This window comes from Opisthorchis viverrini, assembly GCF_000715545.1.
Source record: "Opisthorchis viverrini unplaced genomic scaffold opera_v5_206, whole genome shotgun sequence".
Taxonomy (NCBI): domain Eukaryota; kingdom Metazoa; phylum Platyhelminthes; class Trematoda; order Opisthorchiida; family Opisthorchiidae; genus Opisthorchis; species Opisthorchis viverrini.
The window spans coordinates 606,985-634,096 of record NW_008751862.1 but is presented as its reverse complement, the minus strand read 5'-3'; the positions used below and the strand labels follow the sequence as shown (position 1 = coordinate 634,096).

General features: G+C 42.1%; 1 protein-coding gene across 1 annotated transcript in view; it reads left to right on the top strand.

Annotated features, from left to right (window-relative positions):
- Nucleotides 1–14,048: 14,048 nt before the first annotated feature.
- Nucleotides 14,049–27,112, top strand: part of T265_14500 (hypothetical protein) — a gene marked incomplete at both ends in the record, with an annotated part of 29,246 nt that continues 16,182 nt past the window's right edge. Inside the window, 3 exons of the mRNA XM_009173933.1 lie at nucleotides 14,049–14,180; nucleotides 15,285–15,402; nucleotides 21,269–21,459. Coding sequence (XP_009172197.1) covers nucleotides 14,094–14,180; nucleotides 15,285–15,402; nucleotides 21,269–21,459 — 396 coding nt within the window. The remainder of the gene's footprint in view (nucleotides 14,181–15,284; nucleotides 15,403–21,268; nucleotides 21,460–27,112) is intronic.

Genomic DNA, 27,112 nt, shown 5'->3' with positions numbered 1-27,112 from the left:
AAAACAATAGCACGTGAACACTAGACCTATCAACATAAGTGCGCGAACCTGTCTCTTAACCCTACAACCACGATGTCATCACTCTGGTTGAAATCGATTGCTGAACACAACTCCTTCCAAAATGAACACATGCTTTCGCGAAAAACCCACCACTTTTCTTCTGTACAATCCTTGTATTACTACCACGATATTGTACACATACATCCCTCATCCTCACACTTAATGGTTTAGTGGTGTTAGTGACTCGAGAAAAGGCCGCCTGCATATCATTGGATTCTTGAGCTGTACACGATTGTAGCTCAGTAGAGGGCCAAACTGAGCATACGCTTTCTTTATTACTGGAGAGATTGGGAGCTGTTTTGTAGATTCAATGAGGGCCAGTTCGGTACTCCAGTATCGTAGAGGAAATACGGGCTTATTAATGCTTTCTTCGCCGAATCCGAAATCCTGCCTCGCGTAAGAAATGCTTTTCCAAAAGGATCATCTCTTGGGGCTTGCTGTGGCCGTTTTTTGGGTTAAAATTTGTAATAAGTACTGACAATTTTCTCATCTGTATATTGGTAATGGTTAACCGTATCTCAATGAGGACTGCTGATTTCAGGACCACAGACAGGTAATTTTAAGAGCCATAAATCCGAAAGGAATGCTAATAGACAAAATATTAGATTGATCAGTTGTTGCACCTTTTTGGTGAGGTGACGCCATGCAACTTAAAATAAGCACGAAAGCCAAACTACTGCCAGGCTATTCTATTGAAAACCATGCTGGGTTCGAACCATAACTTACTGGTTATTGGCTCGTGCCTTAACTCATGAGCTATCTGCAGCCGAAGCGAACTATGTTACACTCAACACCGATTTCGTTTGTGAAAGCTGCCAGCTGACCTGTTGAACCAGTTTTCCCAAGCTGAATGCTGAGTGTCGAGAAGTGTTTTGCGACCTTACCTGTGGTTCAAGCACCTACATCCCTTAGTTACAACTGACTGTGTGTTCATCTGATTGACTTGATCTGGCCACGCAGGACGAAAGGGAATATCGACCGCTCGATTGCATTGCTAAGACGCTTTGTGTTAATCGGTCTAACTTACGTAATATACATACTGCATATTTACTGACTCCAGAAGTTCAAAAATCATGGGCTCTCTCGAGCTCGTTACCAATTCGCGGTGTGTGAAAATCAGGACATATTGTTTCTTTCCACGAGAAAAAAAAGCAATGATAAGGTTCCCACAATAACTGACCGTCTTCGAGTCAAGTTACTGCGCGCGGTAGGGATAATTTTGTGTATATTCTTCGCCCTCAACCTGTCCTGGTGGTAGGACTTCATTACTATAATTATTCTGCAAGCTACACTGGCTCTAACTCAGTTTTTCAAGGTTCAGTCATACTAGGAAGGTTAAAGAAGAGCAGTCTGACGGAGAGCAACGATTCCTTGTTTCAAGAAAAACTCTATTTGGGGATGATCTGGGGGTAAAGGCGTACTGTCCTCTGAGATGGAAGTGCAGAGGCAGTTAGGTACTCCCTCTAGACGTTCATCATGTGCACGTTTAAGTATGCGGCGATGCGGATAGGTTAGTAAAGATCAGCCTTATGGATCGTACAATTCAACCGGCCAACGGTTGACCGTGTGCACTGGCAGGTTATCCAGCACGGTCGAAATAAAGATTCTGGTGCTACCCACGAGGCACATACTGTTAGCGTTGCCAGGATTTAGACCGTAATTCGTAATCTCCACACACTCGGGCTGGTAGGCGTGGTGCCAGGATTTAGACCGTAATGCGTAATCTCCACACACTCGGGCTGGTAGGCCCCCACTTCCCTTTAGACCTGACCATGAAATGGAAGGCTCAACGATGGGAGTAAACCAAACGCTATCGGTCAGGTCTCAGCTTCACGATGCTGTTGCGAGCGAATTCAACTGCTGTGCGTGATTCAAAGAGCAACGCATAAGTTTTGAAATGGACGATTCTATCAACTGTCTTGTGGAGGAAGAGATGACAAAGCTCCAAAATGTTAGGGGACTTTGACGTAGATACCTGACTGATATTGATTGTAGTCTGAAGCATCGTGAATTCCACCGTATAACCAACTGGCCTAGATCTCATTGTTTTATTAAACTATTGGGCCAAAATATCTCTGCAAACTTTGAAATTGCATTGTTTGGTCCCATGCGTTACATTCGTCAACTCCACTTTTCAGTGCGTTATCCCGTTATAACCTTCGGTCATTGCCTGTTATGAAAAACATCCTAATACAAGCTGTGAAATTTTCTGGTCGTCAGTCTGTGCTGTGTGGCGTACCATAACTCCACACGGTAGGCTAATATTTTTCAATTGGTAACCTGTAACGACCTCTGCAACTGAAAGATGCTTTTGGGCTATCTTAGGGGCTGTTGCATTTTCTCGTTCAAATTTACAGATGCCAGAGTCACATTTAACAGGATGACTCGATACTTCACTGAACGCTGTTTTTATAGCGAATTTTCGAAGTACTTTGTTTGAATTCCATGGCTACTTCAGATACATTATTCCGGAGTCATGTAATTTGTTAGTCATTTTCCGTGTACACATACGTATTTCAACACATCTAACATTAGGCTTATGGAAGCTAAATTAGTATTTCTCTGTATATGGTTCGTTCTACACGTAGAACTGAGATGCCTGAACTAGTTAGGTGCACGGGACTTTGCAATCTTTCCGTCACCAACGCATTTGCTTCATTACCAAGCCGACTGAGATACCAATTGATGCCTGTGTGGTTCTAGTGCGACTGTCTCTTCCAACCGCACAGCTGCCCCCGAATACTTGTGAGTTGATACCTCTTTAGCTCATTGGATTAGAAAATACTCGTGGTGGTAGCAATCAATGCATTTCTAGTATTCGAATTTTTAGCGGATCTTCAACATTTTTCTTCTTGTACAGAAATAAGAATAAACAACACTTTGTAAGGAACTTTAAATACGTCCACCTAGACGTAGAGGTGAAATAGGCATCGTTTGTATTGACCACAATGGAACACATCCAGGCTTAAAGCTCAAGCGCTCATTCATTGTTCATTTTATTGTATGCACTCGGTTGAATAAACCAAAAGAGCAGCAGAGGTTAGAAACCAGATGCCTAACTTCTCTAATTCTCATGGAGACTCAGTAATTTGGTAACTGTCAAATGGCAACATCGTCTAATGGGGTCATTCGAAAGCTTAACCAGATAGAAAAAAAACGAAAAACTGTTCATCCATAATTCACTTGATCGGACTCGATAAAACAATGACAGTCACATCGATCAACTGACACGCCATCAAGCTTACAAGGCACCTTGCAAAGTGGGGCACCACCACAATTTGAACCGTTTTTGAAACATGTACCAGCTTAGTTTACAGTTTAGTGACTGTAATTCGAGAACGGATTTACGTTCCTGTGTTCGTGACCTCGGTGGAGGTATTCGGTCAGGCTTTATTAGCTTTCGGCAGTTGTTTGGCGGAGGAAGAAACAACTATTCTGATACATGCATACGTTAAATCAGCCGTACAGAGCTTGACTTCGTATAAGCGAGTTCTTGGAAGTCCTTGTGTTTTTTAGTTTGAGTATGAGTTTGGCTTCAATATGGAACTTATCTGTCTTCCACAAAGGGGAGCCTGCTATAATCCATCGATGAGCGTAGGGGAAATCGATGGGTATTATCTAGCGGAACTGAAATTCGAGTGGTTATGGAACAGAGACAAAGTGAGAATGTAATCAGTTGACGAAGCGCCGTTCTCATGGTTTTAGAATTAACAGGGATCAATGGTTAATACAGGGGATCCTAACAACCCAACAACAGTCAGAATAATATCTGGATAACTTTCGCTTTTGACACGAAAACTTCATCAGGCCAATTAATTTTGTGTCAAAAGCGAAACGTTGCGTAATTAAAAACTACAGATTGTTTACCAAGCCCTTCTGAAACGATGACTTCTCAATCGGTCCCGAAACTTTTCAAAATGTTTGGATAAGTCAGCAGCTTGTTAAACCAAGAACCACACCCAAACGGCTGACACTCCTTTTGGAAGAATGATGTTCGTCGTGAACTCCTACTTTTTTGGTGTGATTAACTACAATTTGATTAAAAAATCTGAGAGTTTCGATCCAGATGCAGCTACATAAAGTGTACTTTTAATAATCGGTCAATACGGAACGAATTGGTGAACAATCTCTTCAAGTGTTTGTGGACAACAAGTTGACGACAACAGATCCGCACCTTTCAAACTGAATTTCACCCGCACTGAATTTGGGCACATCTTATCGGCTTGGTAGGTTTTAAAGTTACACTTCAAGGATTCAATGGTGCAAGTAATCTGATAAAACATCTCGCTACTTAGTCAGTCTGGATAAGTCCTAATACAGAAGTCGTGATACGGGCAAAACGATGCATCAAGAATTTTTATCCTCTGTTCTTTTGTTGGACAAGTTTTGGGTAGAGTAAACTGAGGATGCGTTTGTGTTTTGAAGAGCTGAATGAATTACAGTTTATATTTGTAATATGATTTTGTCAGTCGATGGGGTGACGTTTTTCGGTGGGTTGGCGGTTAGACGTGCAGTAATCTGTTCAACTTTGTAAACTTCATGTCTTCTTCTTTGTTCAGAGACCGATCAGTTTTGGTCCGCTGCTTGGTTTCTAATGACCATTTTAGGGTTTTTGTGGAGAGAAAATAAAAGCAAATGTTTTATTTAAAGGCCAAGTCCTCTCCATACAACTTGTATGATATCACTGAGGAGAGCTGATGTTCTGCAGGTTTGTAAAGCATGATTTCCTTCTCACCATCACTTCGTGTCATGTCGATGATGGTGATAATTATCCTCTCGTAATGCCATGTGATAAGCCTATCGTAGGTGTATAAATGTGAATACTAGCGATCCTGAATACGATTGGCGAATCATTTAGTGTTTAAGTAGAAGAAAACATGATAAAGCGCCAAGTCCCCAACAATCAGTGGCTTCCGGTAGTCTGATCGTCACCATCAAATCTAAAGAAATATTAGTGAATATCATACTATGAAAATGAATCTTTTCATTTCTGACTGTTTCTCAAGTAGACATTTTCATCCCAGTTTATTAGGCAACTTTTAGAACAGATCCCATTCTCAAAACCCATCATATACACAATGAACCACGGCTACAGACTTTTATGTTGCAGTTGTAGTTTCTTTCCTCAGGGGAAACCGAACGACGAGCACGAATGTTTCACAAGTACAGACGTCATTGGATGCCTCGCTCGTGGGTTGCGATGCTCGGCAACGTAGTGGTTTGTTGCGCTGACTTTGCAGACCTCCTCATTTCAGTGTCTTTCTGACTGAAATCTGAAGTTTACTCTAAATTGAACATCAAGCGTCCTTTCCAAATAATCTCTATGTGTTCAGTTTTGTATCCTGCCATATAAATGGCGAAAAACCGTACTTGAAAGACTAGAAGTCACAGAAATTATTGCAGACAGAACCAGGGTCTACTGAGTAAGTGCTTCACTTACTCAGCTCGTCCGTGAGATCTAGTACCTATCAACCGCTGTCTTCTTCGGAAGAAGATTTAGTTGAGATGACCGTGCTCATCCCCTTACCTCTATTAGGGTGTTTGACTTCATGCGTTTCACTTACCCATCTGACTCAGAATCTTCTGTTGTTGGTAACCATACTGTAACCATAGTGTCGACATCCGGATTTCGGAGGTTGTCGGTCTGCAGCTGACACTGCTTTCTCATTTAAATTAGGTATAAAACTGAAGACACGCAGTCTTATCAACAACCACCAAGCATATAAAGACAGGATGAGACAATCGATACAGCGCGTACGTCGAGTATACGGCACGAACAAATTAGGCTCACACACATCCACAGTCTTGCTTAGAGTGAATTAGAAGATGCTGATTAGCGTCCCGACATTTCCCTCCGTTGAATAAAAGTTTGATGAATTCAGACCTGTCCATTTGTCTAAGCGTGATTCCGAAACCAATGGAGGTGCACGGCACTAGTTCTTTTTCGCTCTACTAGGTCGCAGTAAAACATTAGTACAGTCTTTTATTTATCATCTCTGTACAGACTTCGGTGTAGATTTGTTTTAAAAAAGAGTAAAACCGAGAAACACATCAACAGATGTTTTTAGTGAAGTGGGTAGTTTCATTCATGTGGAGTAGCGTTCAGAAATTTAAAAAAATCAGTTAAACGTACTTTGTTGCAACATATTTATGCTTACATGATTTGGTACTATAAACAGCCCGTGGTTGGTCGTGTTTCGGCTGAAGCTTTACTTTTAAGTCGACGATAAAGGCTTATTTTCGCGTTGTTTCCCACAGTCCGAGTGGAATACGGATAACGATGAGACCATTAATTTCAACTTGTTACCACTGTCTTACCGAGGTGTTTGTTTGAGAATACCTGCCCACTGACAACGTTTGGCCGATAATGAAGTTTTGCGAAATGTTAAGCTCAACGGATTGGCTGTTCCCGATTTTTCGTGATGCTCTTGTAGAATTACTAATTGCCCTCGCTTTTTTCAGGTGGTCGGGTTTCTGGGCTAATCATATGCATGAACTAGACCAAAGCAACTGACTAACTTCTCCCCGACTAGAAGTCGGTCCGCCTTTTTAAGTAGCAAACTTTGTCCACATGTCCGGGGCTGTGTAGGTATCTCCTTCTGACATTTTTTCGGAGTTAATTTGGTCAGCAAAACGCAACAGTTGCAGAGCGAAGATGAAATTAATTAAGTGCGTTTTCTAAAATGGTTACAGTAGCCCTACTCTGATGCCTCTTGTTTGTAATATGCTTATAGACTGAACGCACACACAACTAGACAGACAACTTTGTTTTGCGGCTAAATTTTACTACCTCTTAATTTACGAGGACGCTCTCGGTGTCATAGCGCTTTTGATAATTTTGGGCTTAGGGTTATCGTTCAGGGTATATCCTACTTATTCCTGAATATCCTCTTGGAAAATTATTTTTTAATCTCGTATTCCTTCAAAAGTTTCCGCATTTCGAAATACCCACTTACAGAGTATGAGCGAAACGACCTGCTTGGAAACAGAATCGAACTACAGATCGCCCACCTCAGTGTTGATACTCTGCCACTAAATTATCTGGATAACTTGTCTCTTGATAGTTGCATATTATTCATCTGGGTCTCCAACGCATGGACAAACCAGTGAATTTCCCGACTATATGAGTGAATTTCAAAGTGGATCAGATGTCAATATACTCCAGATATCTAAAAGGGCCTATTGTGGATTGTTAGATTGCCCAAATGGAAATCTCAAGCACAAACACTGGCTGCCTTTTAGTTTACCTGATCCGTACTACTGGTGGTTCACGGGGTGACTTCGTTTATCTGTGGTGGCTAAACAAGAGAAATGTGTGTGTAATAGTTTTCTTTTGGATACATTTTTGTTGTTCGGTTGTCTCTCCCATTAAATGTGCCAATAAAATCAGTAATATCATTCGAAATGAATCCTTCAATGTGCTCAAGGAGACCTAAAGATTATCTCATGTGAAATTACACCTACGATACGAAATATATGTGCTGCACACATCCCCTCAGGACATCTGAACGTCTTAGTAGGTCGACATTGGACACCATTAGTTGCCCATCACTTCATCCTATAAGTTTCATCTGGACACCTTATAAAACTGTGGTATGCCTTAACTTGGGTGAGGTCACATTCTTTGAACCGGACCCAAGTACGTATAACAAGAACCTAAAGGGAGTCTATTGGTGGGATTCGCAACCGTGGCCTCTCACCTACGGGGCACCACCCCAACAACTGAGCTATCATGGGCGCTGCCTCACACTGTACATGTTCACTCGGATTCCACATTGATTTGCCACAACCCTGTCTAATGAGATGAACACTCGATACCTGCCACTGTTTTCGCCTTTCATCTCCTATTAAACACCAATCGGTAGTCTTCACTAATCGAGAGAATTGCGGTATACGTATCATGTTCTCCCACGCTGGATATGAAAAGCTGAATTGTTTGCCCTATCACACTTATCACGTCCTGAGAGCATTTTTGATCCTTCGTCCAAATCTGGTTACAGAAAGACGAATCCTAATCACGAACCGGCTCTTTCCAGTTATTTTTCTCAGTTTTCTTAGGACTTCACCTGAGTGCTATTAAAGCAACTTTTTCAACAAAATGTTTTGCGACAAGAGTACAAACTGCAAACTTGAATCCTTCTGCCGTCGGTGCCATTATCCGCACAATGCTCTCAGCTGCAAAGCAGTTTCAAGTAGAATAAAGCTTTCTACGCCAAAATGTTGCATTTTGTTGCATATGTGCTCAAGCCAAAATCCGTCCTGATCTACGCTCATATTTTTGCAGCTCACCAAATTTGATTGTTCGCTGAAGCCAGCGTTCCTCTGAAAAGTTTTGTGGGATAATTTTTCAGCTTCGCTGAGACCCCAGGATGTCTAAATAGGGCTCAAAAGTTTGGACCGGTACTCTCAACTCAACTGCACAATTACTTTATTCCACTATGGACACGTCGTAACTTTCGATATTTCAACTCCATTGTGCGATTACTGAGTGCCTCTGCCATCCTAATCGGTTGATTGGCTTTGAAGTGTGCTGGGTTTCCGTAATCACTAGAACTATGTTCAGGTCTGTGGTAGAAAAAACTAGTGAAGAAAGTTTCGCACCCGTGCTATTTGCAAACAAAGCGGTTTGGAAAACGCTTTTTATAACCAGGTTTGCTTAGATCCAGCGACACACCTTTGTGGCAATATAGGGTTATCGCCGATCATTAGGGTTTATCGGCAGTTCTGGTTCCATCTTATGACTACCGATATTGGCCGTCAGTTTATCATTGGAAGGGACATCCATATTCCTCCCTAGCGCAGCGATGAAATGCTTTTCGCTAATTGGGCCGACCATGCTTACGCGTGGATGTAGTGCACCTTGCTCCTATGGCAACCGTTTACGCGGATGGGACCACTGATTGGTCGCACCAACTGACGGGCAAAGTATGGAGGAAATCAACCTCTAACCATACTTTACTGAAACTGTATACGCAAACCCTTGTACTGAAGTGTACTATATGTTGTGGCTGATTTGTACTTGACAGATCCGCCCTATCATTATTACCAGTCTACGGGGATTTCATCGAGACCTTTGTCACCTCACTGCAACATAAGTGCACAAACGAGTGTCACGTACAAGCGGTTAAAAAAGCTACCGGCTACTGTGCTCTGTTGGTCGATTGGTGCTCACAGTCAGCTGGTTTGCCAACACGGCACATGTGGATGAACAGTCTATTAAATTGCAACTTTTTTTCGACCGTGGATTTTTCATCCACTGAAGTCATTAAACCAAGTTAAATACTCAAAATGCAGCTCGGTAGTGGTTATATTTCACTATATTTTGATATTTGTATGGCTCAGTAGTTGGGGTGTGAATTCACTTATCGGAAGATCTGTAGTTCGAACACGACCTCTACCTCTTGACTTCCCCTGTCCAGGCTTGGAAAACCTGGTAGTATCCTAGCCCTCGTGTTTCCTTCTGGTGACATGGCAGTTAGACACCGAACGGACGACACGACTGAATGATTTACGATTTTTTGTATGGCTTATCCTGCGAGACGAGTTAATTCATTAGTCGTTGCATAGGTAAACAGTAGCTGCAAAGTGTACGTTTACCAAGATCGTGTCCTTACAACGTGGATGGCGAAAACTCCCGTACTAGGTACGCACTATTTTTTCACGCCAGTTTTTGGACAAGTGTTCTCTCACGCAAGTTGAGAGAATTCAATATCGAAGAAGAAATGCAAAAATTACGAAGCATATCCAGACACATACAAACGATCTTGGTAGAAAGTAAGAACTAGAACTTTAATGATATCGCTTAACCCAACTTCTCTAACGATACTCAGGGGGTCAAAAGATGATTTGAGTTGTTACAGAATCGAAGACGCAAGCTTTTCACCCAACCAACTTCTGTTTTTTGAGGAAGGAAATAAAAAATTTCGTGACCAACTACTCAAAATGTTGCTCTAAGCTCTTCGTTTTACTGTGGTTCGATGTGATAGGACCCTTCTTACTGTTACTTTTATTTTTTTCTTCTAGATACAATCAGCTGACAAGACTTCCGACTGAACTCGCTCAGTGCCAGCAGCTTACCGAACTGAACATCGAGGGAAATCAAATAACGCGACTACCGGTGAGTCAAGTGATATTTATCCGATGAGTTAAGAGCTCTTCTGGTCGTCACTTGTTGTAACTGTATCGAGTACGGGGAGATTTCTCGTACTGGACTGGTGATCAAAAGTTGCCAGACGCTAGATTCTAGAATAGTTCCTAACTTTTGGTTGTCTGTTTTTTAGTTACAGATATGAAACCAAAACTACTTTACAGTAACTGTTGACCGGATCGATGGGAAACGTCTCAAGTTCAGAGCATGCCTCAAAGAGCTATGAAACTAACATCATCTTGAATAAACTTAAACCTATGCATTATTGAACCAGATCACGTAAACCAATATGCAATCTGGTCTTGGGTATCTAGAATTCTGGCTAGCTCTGTCATTGGACCCTACCGACAAGGATTGGGTGCACTCGTTAATGGTGTCTCTGTGGTAGACGGTATTCCAAGCTCTTGCGCTCGCAGGTGAAAGCTGACGACACCTACAACCAAAATATTCACCACCCATCATTTGCCGCGCACATCTCTTTCTTGTAATGATTTTCTGGCATTTCTGAAAGATATTTCAACAGATCACTTGGAATGAACCTACAATATTCATAAGTTTTAAGATATTATAAGATAAGACCTATATTTTGACACTCGATGCTAGTTAAAGTATTTTGAGAAATGCACGAAGCTTTGGGTTTCATGTCAGAGTCTGAACACTATTGGGACAACTTAGCCTCAAATCCGGTCATTTTTAATTATATAAGGGATTTTTTCCGATGAAGAGCTCCGTGATACCTCAATGTGGAAAAAGCTGATATTGATATCTGAGAAATATGAAACATCGTGGCGTGCGTGCAACGTACAAAAGCTCACTCCGATATTTTCATCAACATTTTGCTCAATACCAGCTTTTTCCCACGTTGGACCGGATACCTCAGTAGGTAGGTTTCAATAGAGAGAGGTTTCAGCAGAGATTTTACAATAGTGATTTGCTTTGCAGTACGATCCTTAGAGAACTTGTACCAAATTCAAGTTATCACGTTGCGTGCCCATTTGCTGTGGAAATGCACTCAAACTAAAATAGTTAGAATGCGTCCAAAGTTGAAGGCATGTCCGCGCGCATTTATTCCTTTTAAGGTTGCCCAACGGGAAAGTGCATTGCTTAATTTCTTCCAGAAACAGATGGCTAAAGTTTTGAGCGGGATTACTTTATGTAGATAATGCACCTGTGGTAACGACGTCAGATTGCACGTGCTTTTTTCGGTCAGTGTGACGTTTTTGTCTTCATACCTGACACGGTTGAGGTCATTACTGTAAACGTTTGAAGTGCACAGCTTTTCCACTTTTTATCATTGATGGTAACCTTAGTTGATTTTTTCCCATTGATGTATGGATAGGCGACAAACTCGGGTGCAAGATGTTAGTTAACTCTTTGCAATTGCAGGCAATATCAAAGTGCGCACATAAAAATTAGGATGGAAGACAAGCGACCGATTTGCACTAAACAATGGTCCAAGTCAAACACGAAACGAATGTGAAACCAGACTGTCAAATCAGATGGATGGACTGGTTATCCGTAATTCGTGTTGTCGTCGAATCTTGTTTACATCTTCATTTAACAAAACGAACATGTCAAAATGACACACCCACATTGGCTACCAGTTCGAACTTCAAGGCCGCTACAGCCGTTAGCATCATGAGACCGTAATTTTCCGAATTACGTTTTGGCACCTGCACTCCATAGTACACAACTGCCTGTTTCCTTAAGGATGCCTTCTTCCCACTGAGACGTGCACGTAGTTTATGCGGCATTTTGTGGGTAAAATTTAATTTAATTTAAATTTAATTTAAGGACTTTAATTTAAGGTGTTCTTAGGGCGTGCACCGGTTTGGTTTAATTGCATAAGTCGGACAGCTTCGATGAACATCTTAACTTGACGTAGATACGTGTCTATCCTCCTTTAGGAAAGTTTTTAAACTGCGGCCAATATCCGGATATTTTTACCCGAGAAAAAAATCCAAGATTGGTGTTTTGTACTACTAAACGTGATTTTGCCTGAATTTTCATTGATAAGCTAGCCAATCAGTGTGTCTATCCATTTGCGAGATGAGGCCAATTTCGTAGGGTTGATTTGTCCTTCGTTGATTGCTCTACTATAAAGATGGTTCGCATATGAGTAACCGAAGCCAGTGAGCTAACGGACGATCCATTACTTACTGAAGTTATCCTGAATAAAATGAAAAATCCGAATAGCACCTCGAAAGATTGTCAGAAAGGATGGTTTGTGCCTTAGATGTAAGCATCTAACAGCTGAAACGAATTAATCGCGTTGAAATACTTCAAAACGTCCGAATGAGTACATATGAATTTCTTTGAGAAACGTAACAGGGTCAGCTGGGTTTTAATACATTTTCAATCTATCTAAGATATCATGCTGCATTCGACGGCGGCTCCTGTTTACTTCGATCGATCATATCCGAATGGAGCCGAGATAGCTCGGGGGTGGAGGCTAGAATGTCCCCGACATCTCTATCGCTCCTGTCTAGAGTTGGGCAACCTGGCAGTATCTCAGCCCTCTTAGTGCGGCAGCTAGAAACCGACAGGGTGTTACAGTGGAACGACCTAATTTAACCTAACCATCCATATTAAATCAGATTCTTCTAGAACTAACTCATAATGCGCACTTTTGCAGAAAAAGAAAGCAAAATGATTTAATAGAATTGACATTAAAACAAACGAGCTCGGTTAGTTAGGCAGTGGTCTTGATAGGTGAGCCTTCTGAAAAATGTGTCGCGCTCTTTTCACTTAGTTATTTTGTTATTATTAAAAGGGTTTCAAATAATAAAGGGGGTAATTCCAAAAAACATGGATGTGAATGTTCAGAAATCTTCGATTTCATCACTTCAAACATTTCACAGTCGTCCATAACTCACCTACGGCCTCGTCAAATCAGCTGTACGGATGAAATAACCTTATTCCCATTTTTCAGTCAAAAGCTTTTGGAAGCGTGGTAGTTAGACCACTCCCAAGTCACTCCAAAATAAACTGGGGAAGAGCAATCACTGGTAAACATACATTTACGTATGACTGTTTTCTTCTAAAGAGGCTCCTCAGAAGATGGGCCAGAAGTAATCTTTCTCAGGGAGCGGCTTCGTTTGTTAACTATCAGAGTGGTCGATTTGGGAATAAAAATTCGAATCCACCAGAACAAACGTCAACACCACGCTTGGTGGGCAGCATCATACTTACTGCCTTTTCCCTTAAAGATAATACAATACAAGAGCTTCTTTCAAATGCCTTTGCCACAATATGTTATGCCACAATACTGAAGTATATACGTATGGGGAAAGGGGAGAAGTGGAAAATGAAACCAGAGGGTCTTAGAAGTGTAAATTTTCAGAAAACGGAGCGAATTGTGTACATAACAGATTTAGGGCTTCAGTTCTATGGGGTGGTCGCCGGCGATCAATATTACAATCACATATTCCTCTGTGTGCAGATGTTCTTGCTCATGAATATACACCATTGTTTCATATTGGATGCAGTGTGCAATACAGACATTCACATGCATCTCATTTTAGGTGTCGACCACGAAGCTAAACATAGTCTTGTCGGAAACCAATTAAATCCAGTTTAGTCCTTTTCGACGATCACAGAATATTTTGTTGTTGTTGTTGTAATTCCAATGCTTAGGGTAACCAGGATATCTTTTGAAGGTTCTACCACCAACCGAATTACAGAAATTGTAAGATACTGATAGATTTACTCATGTTCAGTCATCGTAGGTCGTGACAGCGACTTCTGCGTGGTTCAGGTGATTTTTGATTGTGCGTATTTTGACTGCTCTGTCTGGTGCTTGCTTTGTTTCCCTCACATTTACATGGCTGCCACCACAGAACTTACTGATGCCTCATCTTCCACTCAGGATGACCTTCTTCGTAAAATGCCGTCCATAAATTCTGCAACACTATCCAGAAACGCCTTCTCCGGTTTTCCCACTGGAGCCACCGGACAGTTGGTGCATCTGGAAGTAAGTTGTGATTAAAACAAATTTATTTTGGGTTCCATCCGGTTGCTTCATCTTTTATCTATTGGCTGAAATGGTGATTTCCTTTCTGAGAGATGTCTCTGCGGGATATAAAAAAATGAATATGCGATCAGAACAACTCTTTGTTGCAGTCGGCGGTCTGTAACACTCACCTTATATCGAACACGCAGTGGTCGGTTCATGAGTTTGATCATACTTCCCAGAAGCACAAATAGACCGTAGCGTAACTGCTGTACGATACTTAGGTGAAATTAGGCATTCGATGACTCTCTGGAACGTCAGACTTACTTTCAGTTTGGTCTTATGTAGAGCATTTAATGGTTTTTCAAACGCATCACGAAACCGAGTGTCACCAAAGCACTTACTAGCATAGTCCTGAGGAGGCCTTTCGGTGGATTTTCTAAGACTCAAGTTATTCGCCCAATTCACGAACTCAGCACATTCTGATTGTGCTGCTATCAATTACCGAATGCCTCGGTTTTTATCCAGATATCTGAAATCGCCGTATTAGTGGGCTATGAAACTGGGTCGCTTTCGCTGTTACTGTGTAGTCCGTCCTGGTATTGTGGATTAAATATTGTCACAGGTGAGTGATGACTAGTTGGTGCAGGACGAAAGGGTTTTATAGTAATTATACAATCTGCGATAACTGGTATGGACTCTTGACTGCGCACTGTTCCCATTCAGTGTACGATTTGAGCAATGAATCATGATGGATTTGACCGGAAAACCATTGCTCTGGATAGTATTGAAGTTGGTTTTGATAATAGGTGATCAGTAATAGTTCAAAATCTAGCCTACCGGAGAAAACCTAACAAGCACTCTTGTCACGGCCAGGGTAGAGTTTTGAATTATGGTTACTTTCAAACTCCAAATCAACGAATGGCAATGTCGCTCTAAAGGTGATGAGTAAGCCTGGATTATCTTGCCCCAAGACGCACTTCTTACTTTGTGGCTATATACGGTATTGCTTTCCTCCACCGAAACAAGTTGGTAACGCTTTGAAAGTCAGGTGATTCCAGGTCTGAATGAATTGTCTTTACTGGCGTTTAGAAATATTCTAAATGGCTTCTTTTCTGCCTTCAGCATTTAAGCATGGATTACAACAATCTTGATACAGTCTCCACCAATGATTTTGCGGATGCCGAGCACTTGCGTTCGCTTACCATGGGAAACAACAATATTGTCCACCTGGAAATTGTTGGTAAGCATTCCGGCTGAATTTGTACTTTGTGACTGTGTGTGCTTGAATGGAACTTAGCTGTTCAGGTGTACCAACTAAACCCCACCGTGTAATGTTTGTTACCAATCCAAGTATTCACTGTCCCTTAAAATGACACACTTATTCTCCTCGCCAAACGTGCTTTTATTAGCATCCGCTCCGAAAAACCGCCAGGCTGTTTATTTTCCCTTGCCCTTGAATTTCCCAGACCTGGGTACCACGTGGAACAGGTTAGGCGAATATTACATCCGTGCAAACAGCTATCTCTAAGAATGAGTAGAATACAACAGCTCACTTCCGAACCACGTTGGTGTGAACGGAGGAGTTGAAAGAAGTTGTTTATGGTATTTTTCAGCTGAATGTGCTTCGCAGGGGCCGTCTGATGTTTCAGCTGACACGGTATTCCAAATACCGTAGTCTATTTCGTTGGTTTGACATATTACTCCCAAAATCTTCAACAGTCAACTGCCGGTTTCGTTCTTCTTGGAATTCATAAGATAGGCACAGCGTTTGAATCTCCATCATCTTTATGTTATGCTTGAACACTAAATTATACGAAATTTGCTAATTGCATTACAGGCAACATTAAGCCGTACTGAGTTAGAGAATGCCATAAGCAAGGGATCCACTTAAGTCTCTAGTTGACAGCAGTATAATACCGTAAGTTAGTGTATTCCGTCAATTCGCGTACAATTTGATATTCAAGTAGAATATATAATACGGGGCTAGGCGGACCAAGTGGTTAGGGCGCGAATTTACTGATCGGAAAGTCTCGACTTCCCCGTCTAGGCCTGGGGCAACTGGAACTGTCGTGCTTCCTTCGGGTGGTATAGCAGCTAGGCACCGAAAGGGTATTACAGCTGAACGATTTTTTCAGAATATAAGGCTGAAGAAAACTGAAGGGAAGGTCACACTCACCTCATGGGCCCAAAGAAGACCAAAGAGTTGCTCTCAACGAGATTTCAACAGCCTCATGATTTGTAAGCTACATAAAGTGAATTCTGTAGCCCTTTGGTCTAATTGTGAACGGTTGTTCAACGACGGTCTTACATTTCGTTAGCAATCGACGAATCAGTCTATTTGCAAAATACAGTTATCAGTCATCACTTCTGTGGTCATGATCTATGTCCAATAATAATAAAGTGACAACTTGGTTCAAAGTGTTACCCTCGACACACCACGGTACGTTGACAGTCCATCGATGACAAGTTACTGCAGACCATTTCACGCAGGACTGTCCATCAATTTATCCTCGACTTATCGTCAAGCGGTTCACTGCGTTATCGGTCCCCGGGATAACAAATAACAGCACACAATTTCAGTACTGTTGGCCATTTGCGAACAATAGGTAGTGCTAGATGCTTTTTCTGCAGCCAACTGAACGCCCTCTACTAGGCTTGAACCCTGGGGAACGCAACCGGAGATTGAACAGGAAGGGGCAGTTCTCAAGCCATAAAAATGTCAACCTGCATGCCCATTACTTTCAATTCAAAGGGTGGACAGCTGAATATTTGAGGCCCACAGTTTATGCAAAATGTGGCCTGGTAAGCTGCAACACTCATAAGACGAACGAAATACACCCAAATCTGGTATGCAGCTACCAGCCATAATTTGACTTGGTATGTGCAACGGTACTCGCATTGCCACCTACAGTACCTTTGTGGGCCAGCGCAACGGAACGACTAACGTGTAAGTGTGGGTTAATTGCAGACGCATAGACATGAAATAGACACAATATTTAGGTAAACTTAACAGAATTCCGATCAACGAAATATCGTATATTGCAATACACACAAAGTAAACTCGAGGCAGTCCTCGAACCAGACGAACAAACAGGCAACCCAAACAGGAGGAGGGTTAAGCAGCGGACCACGTAAGTCTCCTATAAGCTTGAGTGATGATATTGATACTGCATGGGAAAAAGTAGCTTGTTCGCCCTATGGATTCCCAAGTCCATTAATTTCACATTCTCTCAAGAGGACACATCAGTTGGCTAATAACCTGGTATAAGCACACCGTGTTTGTGGACGGAGTATGATTCGGTACAGTAATCAATACAAATTCAGCGTAGGAAAGCTCGGACCTATGTTTACACACACTCCAATTAGAGTAAGAGCCTTTCTTTGTCAAGGCCGATATAATCATCTTCAGAGGACTTATTTAACTGGAGTTTAGTTGAGCATCTTCTTGAAGCCGAATTGGTGTGCAAATAAATCAGTTTAGTTCGCAAGTTGCGCCCAATCTGAGTCCAAGTAAAACATGAAGACAAGAGAGACGGCGAAGTCAGTCATGGAATCTCGAAGGGATGTCAGTAAACTTATGATTAGTATCCTCCGTCTAGGTGTTGCATCGCGGCAGAAACAGAGACACCATTTGTGCAACCCACGTAGTTAAGTAATATGATAAACGAAGGATGTAGCTGAATTCAATCGAATCTCCCCTTAAAGCAAAACTATTGCGCAAGTCAGTATTTCGCGAAAAGCAACGTGTTGTTGTGTGCTAGTGAATTTTCATCTTCAATATAATTTCATTTGCACAATTTAACTTTTCATTTCCGTAGACTTCAGTAGTTTGTATTAGATATCAAGCTGTTAGTAGTACTTTTGTCGAAAAAATCACCGGGTAACTGCTGACACTGGATGTTTTGATTGTGCATGAGAATTGCAAGTAACTGCTTTGCTTTTTCTACGGTCAAAAACTACCAACCCACCATTTTCCTACTGATTATCGAATGACATGTTATAGGTCCACAAAACTCCATCTGCACTTTACCTAACTAGGAGCTTAGAAGTCAAGGGATAAACCGTGTCATTCTTCCGAGGCACATTCCGATTGGCCTGCTTCTTGGAGCTCGTGACGAACCGTTGTTGATCCATCCCATCACATCCGCTTATTCAATGGCCTTGTCACTCTACGAAGATGTGATTGACCATGCTTGCAAACTTGTGTCATTTTGAAATTGACGAAAAATCCGTCGAAATAGGGTACATACGCTACGTTAGTACAATTTTTTTCGACAGCTATTCTTTCCCGCAGGCCTCTGAAACGGAACTTCACACATGACATGTGTACCCACGTTTAAAGTGCCATAGCTGAGGAAGAATTTGCCCATTGTGCTCTCCTTCCGGATAGCGTGGGTTTAGTGGTCAGCGTTTAAACTGGTGTGAACCACCTGCTTCTTGAAACTAAGTTACTTCAAGCTCCAAAGTACCTATCATGTGATAAACATGATAAAGGAAACTATTTGCTTTCAATCCTGGCAGTAAATGCTATCCCTCTCCTGTTAGCCACTATTCATTTTTGACTTTTACATAATAATGATATCTTAGCCATCAAAGTCACTGACTTTGCTAGTCAACATGTTGTCTGCTTTCAGGTATTCCTTGTGTGAATCTGAACAGAGTGCAAAAAGCAATATGAGTGCTGATACTTTTCTTTTGTCCGGCTTGTTACCACTACCTCCATCATGACTGTAAGGTTTTACCCTACCACTATCCCGCCAGTCATATGTGAGTTGAGATATATGCTTCGATTGTCAGCACCAGTAATTTGCATTCCTCGGACGATGTTGAGCACGACTGTCCCCATATGATCTCGTGTCGTCTATCACCTCCTGTGTAATCGTTGCTTGGATTATGCATAATCTGCCGATCGGTCACTCCAGGCTTCTGAAATCAATAGTTTGGGGGACAAATTCAGCACATCATTTACATTCAACTTCCTTTAAGTTTGCTATTTTTGTTTTGGTATACTACAGTTCTAATGAAATCGTGCTAAATTTTTGATTCCATTCCTAATGCGACGGTCTGTCCAGCTCACTTAGTCGATCGGTCACCAGAGAAGAACATTAAAGTCGAACAAAGTCAAACCACAGTTTCGAAATCAACCAGTTTCACCGTGAGCCAAATGTTGGTTTGAGTTTCCGAGTGTTCTTAACAAAAAGGGGTTATCTCGAATTTTATTGAACTGAAAGGCGAGTGCATTATATGCAAAGAAAGGAACTCATAAAATGATGAAACATACGCAAACAGCGCTTGAAATCATCAAGATCTGATTACGACCCTCCAGTAGGCGAAAGTACAAGCAAAGACAATGTCGTCCTATCTCATCTTACATTAAAACAGGCTGAGATAATTGAATACCTTCAAGTTCACTCGTAGTTTGGAATATGTTGAAACGGCAGTTAAGTGTGTGTTTGTTGCTTACATCGGACTGTTAGAGAAAAGATCTTGAAGTTGGTTCATCAATTTCGTTATTGGGGCCTTGGCCAACGCACAATGACTCCAAAGTGAATTATCGCTGGGTGGCCCAAACGTTGGCTCTGACATTTTACCTTGTCCCAAAATGTTGACTCGTGTTAATCAGAACAAAGCAATTACAGCCAATTCGTTTCTGTCAATACGAGATCTAAGGGTTGTTACCTTTCGTTAGCATAGAGACGAGCATTTGACTTGTTTTCTTCATTTAGACACTATGAGCGAAAGTATTGTGAAAAGTTATAAAATGAGAGTGACCGCATTCCGGGTATCTTAACCGTACACACCAGAAACTATTTAGAGTCAACAGTGTGTGTGTGTGTGTGTGCATGTGTGGATACTGGGAAAGCTGTGAATTTCAATTTAAGATGGAGGGATTGGGGAGAAATCAAAGACCATTGAAAACCATCACGAGTGCATGAGTATGATGACGTGTACTGCCTACTGCAAGGCCCTTGAAGCGGTTGAAAAACATACTGTCTTCGGCGCCAAGTATTGCATAGTGGAAAGGAGTCGGGGTATAGGAGCACGACGCAAATACCAGCTGGCATCTGAACTAAACACAAACAAAAGCAGTAGCGACTGGTCCTACCGGGATCAAATGTGACACGTGAGTGATTAGTGAACTCAAATCAGTCGCCGTACGGAGTATGTTTTCGTATGTCCCGGAAGATGGTGCAAACCAGTAACCACGCCTGATTCCTTCCAATAGTGTCTCACGAGTTTGGGGGCAATTTTCGAACATCCATGAGAACGCTACTTCGAACCTGCCCTCGAGTTCAATCACGCAGCGTCTTGCGGGCAAAGCGCATAAACTGTCACTCACTCAGTGTTCTTATTGTCCAGAAACTACTTGCTAATCACTCTAGATGGGTGATTGTGCAGCAATGCACAATTAAAATTGCCGGGATTATCTCCATTCGACACATCGATCCGATTGCTGAAAGGATTTGTTTCGCGTTCAGCGTACAACACAAGCACCATACAGCGTACGCTGGTAAACTCTGTTAGTCACACAAGTTATCTACTTACCTAGCTAATGACGGATAGACCCTGCAGTTTATCCAACCTTCTGTGTGCTTCGCTGTGTATGTTGATGCTACGTTGTTTGCTGGATGCCTCATTTGTAAATACAGAACACCACCGCTCTGTGTTGCTTGACGCTGGGTAATTGTAATTTCAGTCGGTTTATTTAAACACTGAGGAGATTGGTTTCCACTCAGGCACTACTGCCTGAGTGCAGAAAGCGTACAGAAACCGTCGAACCACGGTAAGGCCCAGTCTCTGCGTGGTGGATACCATTTGCACATTCATGTCTTTGATTCAGAGTTTCCTGTTTTGAGATCTTCTGGCTGCTGACGTTCTCTCAACGGGCTAGTCTCTACTAACATATGAACGCGGGTTCAAAACGTCTATGTGTCCATGTGGGTCATAGGCTTCCTATATGGACTAAGAGGTTCATGGAGAATGGAAAGAGGTTTCGGGGACCAAGCAAACGTGGTCTCCTCCGCGGTTCAGTTTCTTAAAACGAGGCAAGCTGAATTTGCTTTGGTGTGTATGCCGTGGCACAAAACCGGAGTAAATTCCTGCAGTCTTTACCACTCATTATGAAGCGCCTAACGTCAAACCGTGCATTTTATTTTCCTTGACTTTGAATCAAGCTTCGCAATGGAGACAACTAGTTCAACTGGACCTGTCCTATAATCGCATTACCAAACTGCCTGAGGACTTTTGTGAGTTGGCCAATCTTGAAGATTTGGATTTAACCAGTAACTGGCTAAAGGTGATTCACTTTGCGAATAACTCTACTGCTTCTTTCTTTTCTCGCACACACGTTTCATATTTTCGATTTTTCACCTGTCTTAGAAACATACGCCTACTAATATCTCGTGACGGTTTCTATTATTGTTGCATAGCCAAATGGTAATAGCAAAATTGATAGTTGAGGCGATTCCTTAGTCAGAATCGACACTCCTTTTTATTCGTTAATATCTTCGGGAAAAAGAAGACTGTCTAGTTACACTGCTCCCCCAAACAGCTTGACGGACGCAGATGCATCGCCATTATTTACGATCGTGTGAAGTAATAGCTTGACTTTCGCCGCTTTTAGAACAGGTGTTAGGATCCTGATCATGTGCTCGTCCTGAGTCGCCATTTTCGGTTTTAGGGTCACGCAAACGGTGAGCAATCCACTCTGTAACCCGGGTCGGAAGTCCTGCTGTTCTATGGTATAAGCTCTGCACCTACAAAGTCTACTGTCGTGATTCTGGATATACAGTCACTGAACATATCGGTTACAATTTATTGAGACGCACCCGAGGTTTTGAAGAGTTTGATGTATCTTGGTAGTTGTATAGACTCCGACTGTAATGTTAATGTGGTGTACTTGTCCTCAGTTTCTATGTTCTGAGGAGAGTGGTAGTTGAACAAGTAGTGTAGATCGCCGTCGGTGTGTCCACTGATCCACTAAGTGAATGCTAGATCGCTGACTTATTCTTTTTTACTACCAGACTCTCAACTTAGTATAAATTACTCCTCCAATTTTCGGCTCGTGTTGCGGTGTATTTAAACAACAAACAATCCAACAGAAGAAATCCCGAATTAGCTCCGTAGGTCGGGGACAGACATGCTCTTTGTTGTCTGAGCTAGGTAGAAGATTTGTATCTAGCTTTCAATGATGGCGTACCAGCGCAAATATCTAGCAGTGCCGCAGTCCCCTCAGTAAATGCTCCCGAGCTCTAATGTCACGGCGCGATAAGGATGCGATGTATAAAAATGGAGCAAACCTTAGTTATGAATGTATAATATATATAAATATATCTATATATACAAATATATATATAAATCTTCCCGAGATCTTCCGGAATTAGTCATTTTAAGTCGTCTGAGGTCTTAAATAACCCACGTGCGTTAAATATTGAACAAGACCCTACGTAATATCGTAAACCTCATTCGTGGCCACAAGATAGCAGCCCATGCTCATGAATCGAAGACAGATGTTTACCAGGTCAATTCGTTGAAAAACATATTGGATGGTGAGTCTACCGAGGAGTTATTCTGAAGAAGTTCACGACTGCTTCAACGAGAAAAGTTAGTGTTGTTTGAACCAAGTGAAGTTCAGGTGGAAACAACATCTGATGTTTGTACGAACGTTTGCGTAACAGCAGTAGTTGGTAGCACCGCGACCTTGTTTTGAATAGTACCATAGACAATAGCTAAGATAAACTAATAAACTAATAGCCGTGAATTTCTAACTCGCTGGTGCCACAACCTTTCTAAAATACTCCAAAATAAAGACCAGGTAATTTCAGGATACGTGACCTCTCTTTTCTGCTGGATGACGTTTTTTGCAATACAGATAACGCTTGTTGAGGCGATCACTGCGCTGTTAATCCTGTTCCCGTGTTTTCATCTTTCGCATTTACTGTGCTCGCTGAGGGTACACAAATTGTCCCCCTTGCTACTAAGCAGAGAGTGCTAATCATCTCCAATTCTGATAAGGCTTTTCATTCACCGAAATCTTGATGAACAGTTCATACCAGTACTGTTGTTGAGGTAGTAATTAGTGGACTAGCCAATGTCAAAGAGCTACAAATTACTTGCCCTGTTGATGTCAAGTAGCTATCCGAAATGTATGCTATCGTAATTCCAGCTTCCAGCCTCCTCAGTTTTCTTACTCGGAGAATGCAGCACTGAAGTACTTCGTGACAAATGACAAAAAGTGGAATTTCAAGGAAGCAGTATGAGGCTTACAAGCGGTAGATTCGGGCTAGATTCAATCTTTGGAGAGAATTTTCAGTAGAGAGGAATCTGTATACATCACTTCTTTTCTTGTAGGAAGCTGATAGTCGAAAATGTTCTATGGTGCCAGTTGTCAGTTTGCTATGGGACGTAAACAAATCAAACCAATTTATCACTCCCTTGTCTGGCGTACTAATTTAGTTGAGAACTCGAAGCAACTACGGATATGCATTGAATGTTAAATGAAATGTATGAGCACAGATATTCGCTTACGTGTCTGTGTATCTCTCCAAGTATGTGGTTCATCCTGGACCTGGTGTGACCTGTCCACATATAACTGGGTGAAGCGATTTGTCGTATGGTCCTTGGAACAGTCTTAATGGCTGCTTTACTCATGCGTTAGATACAGCCTTCCCTAATTTGAACTATTGGAGTGGAATCGGCGGCATAACGAGACACTCATTTGGCTTAACTAACCGCAGTTAGGGTGTTTCATCAACCACATTCTGTGCTAGTCGAATTATGCTTATACAGGAGAAGAAAGGCCGGCGTGTTACATGTATATGAGAATAAACGAACAAAAAGGAAAAATTGTGAAGAACGTTCATTTCAGATGGACATTTAGTGACACTTTTGGACTAAGCAGATCTTAAATGCCCGATTCCGTGGCACTATCTACTTTCCAAGTTAGCTGTGAGACAAACAAACAGATCACATGGGTGGAGCGGTAAGTTAAAGTGTCACTGTCTACGCTACGTATCCTTAATTGTTGACCGATTAAGTCCTTATCATCATCGACATCATAACATCAGTGCTCAGGGATGATGCTTCGCTGTCGGATTACCTTGATTTATTTGAAAGCCTTATTGCGAAGAAAAGACTAAAATTGAATGAGGAAGGGACTCAGTGCTAGTGTCTACATCTCCAGATACTCATTCAAGCAATCTGGATAGAAACTAACAGCAAGAACGCCGCTGATGTCGACTACAAGCCTTATCCTGCAACGTGTCCAACCAGTCGCAGTGAGGATATCGTGGCGAGTAGCATCGACAGCACCCAAACGTTTCGTAAGCTCCTTCACACCCCTCTGCCAGGTCAAGGATTGGCCACCTTTCTGCTTCCGTCGCTCAAAGTTTGGCAGGGAAAACAGCATTCTCTTCAGCAAAACGATGGTTCGAAGTGCGCAATACATGGCCTAACCAACGCAGCTTCTGGTGCCGGACAAACATTTCAATGGAAGTTCCTACTGTACAACCAAAAACTCGCCTTCTAATTGCCTCGTTAAGGATTCTCTGACACAAGCCCATACAAGCTACGATTCTGAGACAACGATTGACGAATATCTAACACCCATACAAGCTACGGTTCTGAGACAACGATTGACGAATATCTAACCAGGCGGTCTCAGTCATACAACAAAACCTTCCATAACGTAACCTGAGACACACGTCCCTCTAGATTAAGGGACACCATAGGTGTCTCAAATCAGCGAACGCGACCTGAGCCTTTCAGATCCCTGCTCCTCGACTTCCCCTCTCTAGGCTTGGGCAACTTGTCAGTATCCCAGCCCTCGTGCTTCCTTCGAGTGGCATGGCGGCAAGGCACCAAAAGAGTGCTAATGCTGGACGATTATTATTTATCATTTTAATCTACCATGCTACACTCAGAAATAATACAAATTTCAAGGTACGTAAAACGCTCCACAACTTCGAGTGTCTCCCTGGACTGTGAGTGGCGTAGTCAGTTGTTGTCCAGTTCATCCATAATCACCTGCGGCTTCTTCTCCTCTTCGAACATATTTGCATATTCCAGATTTACAATGTTCTTGATGCAAACTGTTTGGACACCGGTTTGAAGATATTCTAGCATTCCTCTCATTATATCGTCGATTACGAAATTAAATAACAATAGAGCTATTGGGCAACCCTGACGGACACCGCTTTGTGTACGAAAGCTTTTGGAGGGCTCTCCGTATGCTCTCACACGTTTAGACGCCTGAGAATACAAAGAACTTATTGTCTTCACAAAATTTCGGGGTAGTCTTTAATGGGCAAGCGTGTCAACGAGAACAGACTTGTGAATCGAGTCGAATGTGACGTAGAAATCCAGGATTGCTTAATTTTTGGGTTATTTGTACATATGGCGTTGTTCTAGCACCTGAAGGAGGCGACCAGACTGGTGTCATCACATGACGACTGATGTGGCATGATTGTACTTGTACGTATACAAGTTGTGAGGGGGATGGGATACTGCCAAGGCCCAAAAGCCTGATACCAGATTGGTGTCATCACATGACGACCGATGTGGCATGATTGAACTTGTACGTATACAAGTTGTGAGGGGAATGGGATACTGCCAAGGCCCAAAAGCCTGACTGCGATGCAACAGTTGTTGGCGGGAAATGCAAGGGCGTTTTCATTTTTGCAGAATGATTCGTTCCACATATTCCAAACCCAAGCCCGTAGGGCCAGGACAGGGTCAGACCTCTAACCACTGACCTGTCCGGTATGGGATACTCTGTGTTTGTCGCGCCGACAGCCCCAATATACCTCATTGGGTCACGGAGACAGACAAACCGTCACACCATGGTAAAGCCCCATCTCTTCGTGACCGATTGATTGCATGGAGAATATATGTACCCACCTTCGACCGATTTTGCGTTGATGGTGACTGAATTTGTTGAGTTGCAATACTGCATATCAAAATTACGCAGGTTGCCAATTTTTGCAACGTCAAAACTAGTATTCTATGGCCAACGTCCAAAAGTGGTCAGAAGTTTTATTGACATTCGAAAAAACTGTATTGGGAATCCCACAATACTAAAAACTAATCTCGCTAGATCAGGGTGCTCAAAAACTGAGGACAGCCATTGATTCGTTCTGATCTGCTATTGTGTACACTGCTGACAACTCACTTAGTTTTGATGGTCGTTGGTTTCTTCATTGTACTGATGATTTTTGGCCGCATATGTTTCATTATCAGTAAAGAAGAAATCACCGATGCTAAGTTGTGTGCCGTAGTAGTGCGTCACTTCAATGGCAATGCTGATGAGTGTGTGCTTATGGTTTCATTCGTTTGGGTGATCTTGTAATCTGATTGGTCGACGTTCGTGAGAACCTTGAACCGGCTTCCTTCAACTTTCACTTATTGGTCTGAGCTGTGGCCTGACCTCTCCAAACTCAAAGCAATGAGGGGGCTTCTAATCTTTTGATATGTTCATCCGGTCTCCGAGCTCATTTGAATATTCCGGTTCAGTCACCGAACGTTTTCCTGCAGAGAGGCGTAGCTTGGATCCGATGTAGCATGTCGGTTAATCGAGTCGGTCATGAAATCCCAAGAATTCTGTTCCTTGTCTTGTATCCTTTTTACAAGTTAAATTTTTGTCTTTTCTGCTCTTCATGTATGGAGGTCTAGGATAGTTATTAATCTCTTCACGGAATGCGTTGTTTCTATTCGCATGCCTACACTTTCTAATTTTTTCCAAGGTACAGGTTGTTACATTTGGTGTGACTGAATATGGCTCATCATTTTGCTACTTTTATTCTGGTCAATAACTTGGTGACGCAGACCTTTCAACTAGTTCAACGAAATCAATGAACAAATCTTCGAACGTTCTTCTGAGTACTGCTAGCTCGTCATCCTCAACGGATTTTTACTTCCTTTTCACCTATGTTTCAAATTACCCAATCGTTTGA